At 38.5% G+C, this 7,558-nt stretch overlaps 1 protein-coding gene across 1 annotated transcript in view; it reads left to right on the top strand.

Moving 5' to 3' along the window:
• The window catches only part of LOC110336254 (disintegrin and metalloproteinase domain-containing protein 26A-like), a gene marked incomplete at its 3' end in the record, with an annotated part of 74,066 nt that extends 66,513 nt beyond the window's left edge, over positions 1 to 7,553 (top strand). Inside the window, exon 3 of the mRNA XM_021218700.1 lies at positions 5,489 to 7,553. Within this exon, the coding sequence (XP_021074359.1) occupies positions 5,610 to 7,553 (1,944 nt within the window). The remainder of the gene's footprint in view (positions 1 to 5,488) is intronic.
• Between the last annotated feature and the right edge of the window lie 5 nt (positions 7,554 to 7,558).

Below are 7,558 nucleotides of genomic sequence, written 5' to 3'. Positions count from 1 at the left end.
TTTCTATCTTGATGTTGGTGTTTTATCTTTATTATCCTTTGAAGGGCTGGATTCGTCAAAAGATACTGTGTGAATTTGGTTTTGTCATGGAATACTTGGTTTCTCCATCTATGGTAATTGAAAGTTTTACTGGGCATAGTCACCTGGGCTGACATTTGTGTTCTCTTAGTGTCTGTATAACATCTGTCCAAGATCTTCTGGCTTTCATTGTCTCTGGTGAGAAGTCTGGAGTAATTCTAATAGACCTGCCTTTATATGTTACTTGACCTTTTTCTCTTAGTGCTTTTAATATTCTGTCTTTATTTAGTGCATTTGTTGTTCTGATTATTATGTGTCAGGAGGAACTTCTTTTCTGGTCCAGTCTATTTGGAGTTCTGTAGGCTTCTTTTATGTTCATTGGCATCTCTTTCTTTAGGTTTGGAAAGTTTCTTCTATAATTTTGTTGAAGATATTTGCTGGCCCTTTAAGTTGAAAATCTTCATTCTCATCTACTCCTATTATTCGTAGGTTTGGTCTTCTGATTGTGTCCTGGATTTCCTGGATGTTTTGAGTTAGGATCTTTTTTCCATTTTGCATTTTCTTTGATTGTTGTGTCCATGTTCCCTATGGAATCTTCTGTATATGAGATTCTCTATTCCATCTCTTGTATTCTGTTGCTGATGCACACATCTATGTTTCCTGATTTCTTTCGTAGGGTTTCTATCTCCAGAGTGTCTCCCTTTGGTTTTTCTTTATTGTTTCTGCTTCCATTTTCAGATCCTTAATGGTTTTGTTCAATTCCATCCACTGTTTGGCTGTGTTTTCCTGTAATTCTTTAAGGGATTTTTGTGTTTCTTCTACCTGTTTAGCAGTGTTTGCCTGTAGTTCTTTAAGGACTTCTACCTGTTTAGCAGTGTTCTCCTGTAATTCCTTGAGGGATTTTTGTGCTTCCTCTTTAAGGGCTTCTACCTGCTTAGCATTGTTCTCCTGTATTTCTTTGAGTGAGTTATTAATGTCCTTCTTCGAATCTTCTACCACCATCATGAGATATGATTTTTAAATACATATCTTGCTTTTCGGGTGTGTTGGGGTATCCAGGACTCGCTGTGGTGGGCATACTGGGTTCTGATGCTGCCCAGTGTTCTTGGTTTCTGTTATTAAGATTCTTATGTTTACCTTTCACCATCTGGACATCTCTGGTGTTAATGTTCAAGCTGTCTCTGGCTGGAGTTTGATCCTCCTGTGATTCTGTTAGCCTCTGTCAGCACTCCTGGGAATCCAACTCTCCCCTGCATCCCCATAGTCAGAGCACTCTCTGCAGGCAAGCTCTCCTCTTGCAAGGCAGGTGTCCAGAAGTCTGGAGTTCTGATCCTCGTTTTGAGTCCTGGGGTCAGAACTCTCCCTGTAGGCCGACTCTCCTCTGGCAAGGGAAAGTGCCCAGGGGTCTGAGTCTCTGGTCTGCCCCTCATGATCCCAAGGTGATCCCGAGGTCCAGAGATCCTGAGGTGAACCGGAGGACCTATGGCGTGGAGAGTCCTCTGGAGGTCAGTAGCCTCCGCTGGGGTTCTGAAGAGAGATAGCAGGGGTGGCCCCAACCAGACCAGAACCCAGCCTCTGGGCGCATGGTGTTCCTTTGTCCCTGTTCCTGCTGGCATAAGCCCCTGCTGGATTCTCTGGAATTGATTGTGTTCCACTCACCCATGATCCCAAGGACTGTGATCCCGAGGATCTGTGGTGTGGAGAGTCCTCAGGAGTACTCAGCGGCCTCTGCTGGGGTTCAGAAGAGAGATGGCGGGGCCCTAATATATTTTTAATTCAAGTTGATTATAAAGAGAAAGATTATGCCTCAAGTTAAGCTGCCTAAAATTATCTCCAGTACCTAGAATGGATTACATCTTTTTGAGCTGTTTGCCAAGGACATTGTCAATCACTACGGGATATTGCTAATGCTATAAGTACAAAGGTACAAGTAAAGCTAAAACACTATTGATGATGATACCACATACTTATGGAAAATAACATATTTACCATATTACTAGATGGTAGTAAACTTGGGACTTCGACATTTAGGCAACCTTTCATATATATCTAAAAGTGCCATGTTTGCTTCCAGAGTAAAGATGACAATAATCTTACCCATATGTCACATACTTAATACAAGCTGTAGTAATGGACTGCCTATAAGTTGCTCATGGTTTCAATAGTAAAAAAAATAAGAGAAGCTCACCAATTCATTTAGATTGAATTTAAGTCATGATATGGAACCCATATTTCTACTGTTTATGTTTAGACTAAATAAGTCATATGACCTAGGAGGATACCTACAGCTATGAGTTCACTTAATGAATATTAGAATAAAATGACTCCTAATGACATATTGCTATACCCATAGACCAGTTGGTTGCTCAACTCTCATCAAAGAAGCTTCTTCAAGCAACACTCAAAGATTATTGTGACATAAAAAGGAGATGTACAGATTCTATGAGCCAGAGAAGATGGATGGTTAAGGAAACAGCATTATCCAGACTTAACAAGACATACACAGATATTAACACACACACACACACACACACACACACACACACACACACAGAGTGAAAAAAATACCTGCTCAAGCTATTTGCAAGTGATAACTGCAGAAAAAGGAAAAATTGGTTTTCCCTAATAAAGTAAAACTAGGAATACTAACCCCACTCACACATTTGGGGCAGACATGATGATTACACATAATGGGTCAGCATTAAATGGAATCTAGGTTCTTTAATGTCTTGTTGTTGTTGTTGATGTTGTTGTTGTATTTCTTGTTGTTCTTTGCTTTGTGTTAAGACAGAGAGAAAACATAAAGTTGGGTGCGGGTGGGTTGGAATGGGAAGATGGATAAGTGATGAGTTCCAGGATGGGAAAGAATGTAATAAAATATAAAGAAGAAAATTCTCAAAGAACATAATAATTACAAAAGATGGAAGGTTCAATAAAATACATTGACACGTCATCAAGCACCCAGATATTAGCAATCTTAATCAGAAAATGAACAAGTCCCCACCTTTTTCTTATCAACCTATAAAATTCAGTGCTCCCAGATTAGTGTTTCCTCAGTTATGAGCAAGCCCACAGCCAGAGAAATTTACCTCTATGCTGTTATTCACCCCTCCTCTTCCAAACCCATTCCCATACATTACCTTGAATAGCAGATGTATGACATAGACAATGCATCTACATGTGTAGGGGTTCAGTGTCTCTGGAGTATACACTGACCTGATAAAGATCAACCTAATGGCAGACAGATGGTTTCTTAAGAGTATATTTTAAAAGACTGGAATTATATTCCATAATTTGAGGTGCTTTGAATATTCCATATTATGGTCAATAATAAATAAAATGGAACAGTGATTATAGAAAGTTCACATAGTTTTACAGGGTATGAGGAAAAGTATCAATTTGGAAATGATATTTATTCATGTTGGAGACAGTGGAGCATAGCATATAAAGGGAAAGATGTTAGACTTCCTGACAGAACAGAGGAAACATGAGGAAGATCTTTATCAGTTGCCAGGTTCTGAGAAAGGAGAGGCTGCTGTTGCTAGGCACATGAATCTAGAACTTACTTCATGAGAGACAAGTGAAGGACTTATATTCTCTTGTGCATCCTCAAACAACAACCTTTGTTCCTAAGATAGGATGTAAATTTCTTTGTGAGAAGGACAATAATGAGAAAGTAACATAGTCATCACTTCAACTGATGGTAAGCCTTTAGAATATTCAGTAAAGAATAGAAGCACAAATAATTAGTAGGTGATCACATACAGACCTCAATATCTTGCAAAATTTTCATGTTTGGGGATGGCATTTATTTTCTTTAAATATTTCCACTCTCTTCCATTTTGTTCTGGTAACTTTAAAGTTTTTAGTGTGATTCACTACATCCTAAATTATTAAAGATCTTGGATGGTAAATGGCTATCTATAAATAAATTTGATGAAGTTGTGGGAAGAAAAGTAGGGTAAAATCTGATATCTGAGAGTCAACATAAAATCCAGGTTGAAATAATTGTACCAAATTATGGATGAAAAAAATGTATTTTTCTCTAGAGTTGTGGATGCTAAAATCATTGTGTACAGAAATGAAAGAGATTGCTCAATAATTTTTTAAGTTTGTTTTTTAATCTATCACGGATAGTCATTAATTTTGACATACTATTCTTGATATAATCCCAACAATGCTGTATTGTTAATGAATAATTATTTCCTTTATGCCAGAACTATACTTTCTATAATCATTATCAAATGTAAACCAAAGTATTTTTGGATAGTCATAAGCATGTCAGAGCTTTAAATAACCTTTCATTATAATGTCACTAAATGTCTGTTTAATATACTTTTCCTTATACAGTCTTTTAGCAAGGTATATATTAGTGCATCTTGTTCCTTAATTATTTTTCAAAAAAAATGCACTAAAGACACAAGTCAAGAGAGAGACACAGAGAGAGAGAGAGAGAGAGAGAGAGAGAGAGAGAGAGAGAGAGAGAACATTCGGGAAAATGAATGTAGCAAAAGCATACAGACATGATGAGGAATTCCTGAAATCTATGCAAAATGTCTTGCAATGCCAGCCATGAGAAGGAGTCTATATGCAGATGTCTAAGGCTTGGTGGTGAGCCATTCTTCCTTGTTTAGTGAGTGCCCTGTAAGTGACCACCTCTGTGCTGAGAACCAAGTTGAATGATGGCCTAGGAATGAAATCCAAACCTTATGATAGTTTTCTTTAGCCACAGAAGGACACACACACACACAAACACATATACACTCAAACACATAGACACACGTGCTTATATACGTAAATAATCTCATACACTTACACACAAACACTAAATGAATGAAATACTAAACTACATAAGTAATGGCACGAACAAGGTATATAGCTTCTGAAGACTCACTAGTCAGGGTGAACTCATTTTTACACATATATCGATATGAACACTAGATTCAGGTTAAGGCTATTATACAGACTCACATGCAACAATATTAAAACAAACATATGAAAAACAAAAGTGAAAATAACTTTCAGCCTAAGAAAAGTTTCTGAAACCCACATCAATGACAAGTCAAGGACAGAAAACAAACATCAAATGTCCTCAGCAAGCAACACAGTTGTGGAGCAGCACTACAACCAGGTATATGAAAGCAATGACAACCTTAATGTGTAGCTAAGAAAATCTACAGTGACTGTTGAGGAAAGATGGAAAATTGGAACAGGCAGAAAGAATGTGGAAATAAGGGCAATTTATTACATTCTTTTACTGTTTTATGAACTAGGAGTGCTTTAGAAATATATTTACATAAGACCAAAGTATATATAATCATGTCTAATGAAAAATGGAAGCAGACTGTTGAAACATCTTAGAACAAAGACTAATTGATTTTAACCCATTCTCTACAGTTATGCCATATAACTTACCTTGACCATGATTTATCAATAGCTATGTTTGCCCTTATTTGCCTGTTTCTTTTAGTCCTGCCACCCTTATGACTCAACTCTGTCAGAAGACACCAGTGCTGCCTGCCACCAGACAAAGTGAGGACTGGGACAGCAAGGACTTCTCAAGCTCCTNCTTGGCTCTCTAATAGGATATAATGACTGGGGCTAAGGCCCTGGTCCATAAAAGGAACATGTTCCTTAAGTTCTGCCTGTGGAAGATGTTCTTCCTCTCTGCATGGTCACCAATTGGACATGCNAAGTACAATAGCCTTCCAGAAGTAGTGATACCCCTGAGGGTCACTGTCACAAGCAGAANTAATATTTCACCAGGTTGGCTGTCCTATAGCCTGAAGATTGGGGGGCAGAGACACATAATCACTATGAAACCCAAGAAAAACTTGATATCCAGAGACTTCTTATTATTCACCTATAGTGACCAAGGTGATCTCCTTGAAGAACAGCCTTTTGTGCAGAATGACTGCTACTACCATGGCTACGTGGATGAAGACCCNGAATCCCTGGTCATTGTCAACACCTGTTTTGGGAGTTTGCAAGGCACACTAGAGATAAATGGTACAACTTATGAAATCATGCCCAAGAGCTCAACGTCAACATTTGAACATCTGGCTTACAAAATGGACAGTGGGGAGTCAGAATCATTTCGCATGAAATGCGGCTTAACAGAAGAGGAAATAGCACAACAAATGAAACTTCTAGAAAGCAATGACTCCACACTTTTGCAAATCCCCTATGAGAATTGGTGGACCCATCACAGATTTATTGATTATTTTGTAGTAATAGATCATAATCGATATGTTCATAGAAATAACAATACCACAACTTGTATTCAAGATATGTTGCAAATAGTCAATGGAATAAATGGTTATTATCTTCAAATACAGACTGATGTGGTTTTAACCAAACTTGAAGTGTGGAGTCAAAATAATCTTGTCGATGTAGAACAAGAAATACAAAAGGTCCTACGTGCATTCTGTAAATGGAAGATAAACACGTTTGGCAATCGTGTTAGACATGATATCATACACCTTTTTGTCAGACGTAGTTATGGTATGTATTTAGGATTAGCTAACGTAGGGACAGTTTGTTCATCTCTTAACTGTGCAGTTAACAGTTTTCTTTCTGATTCATTACCAGATATGGCATTCATTATAGCACATGAGATGGGTCATAACTTGGGCATGCTGCATGATGTAAGTACATGTACATGTGGGTTAAGTAGCTGCATAATGGCCCCATATAAATCGAATTCTCCAAAATTCAGTAACTGTAGTTATGAAGAAATGTTTTCGATTGTTGCCAAAAGAAGTTGTTTATACGATATTCCAGATGCACTAAGAACAACAAACCCGATGTCGACCATGTGTGGGAATAAGTTGGTTGAAGAAGGAGAGCAGTGTGATTGTGGGAACTCTGAATCCTGTTTACAAGATCCATGCTGTAGCAGCGACTGTGTTCTCAAACCTGATGCTCAATGTGATTTTGGACTTTGTTGCAAAGATTGTCAATTCCTACAAAGAGGTACTGTGTGTAGACAAGAGGTAAATGAGTGTGACCTTCCAGAGTGGTGCAATGGAACTTCAGCTGAGTGTCCAGGAGATGTGTATAAAGCAGACGGAATCCCTTGCAGTGGTGGTGGTTATTGCTATAGAATGGCATGTCATCAACATGATGAGCAGTGTCGGGAGATTTTTGGCAGTGGAAGTAGAAGTGCAGATAAAATTTGCTACATGGAAATGAACAAACGGGGTGACCGCTTCGGAAACTGTGGCAATGATAGCTCTACATATAGAACATGCCAACTCGCTGATGTATTCTGTGGGCGAATTCAATGTGAGAATGTGATAGAACTTCCCCAAAGGAGAAACCATGAGACAGTGCATTATACTCAGTTCAGTAATATCACCTGCTGGACTATGGACTATCATTTTGGGATCACCATAGATGACACTGGAGCAGTGAGCGATGGCACAGCTTGTGGTCCAGATCATTTATGTGTTGACAGAAAGTGTGTCAGCACGTCTGTTCTGGTAAGTGACTGTTCACCACAGTTATGCCATATGCGAGGAGTCTGCAACAATAAACA

The sequence above is a fragment of the Mus pahari genome, chromosome 19 (assembly GCF_900095145.1).
Source record: "Mus pahari chromosome 19, PAHARI_EIJ_v1.1, whole genome shotgun sequence".
In the NCBI taxonomy this organism is placed as follows: domain Eukaryota; kingdom Metazoa; phylum Chordata; class Mammalia; order Rodentia; family Muridae; genus Mus; species Mus pahari.
Note: the sequence above shows the minus strand (reverse complement) of the source record. Positions and strands in the feature narration are given on the sequence as shown.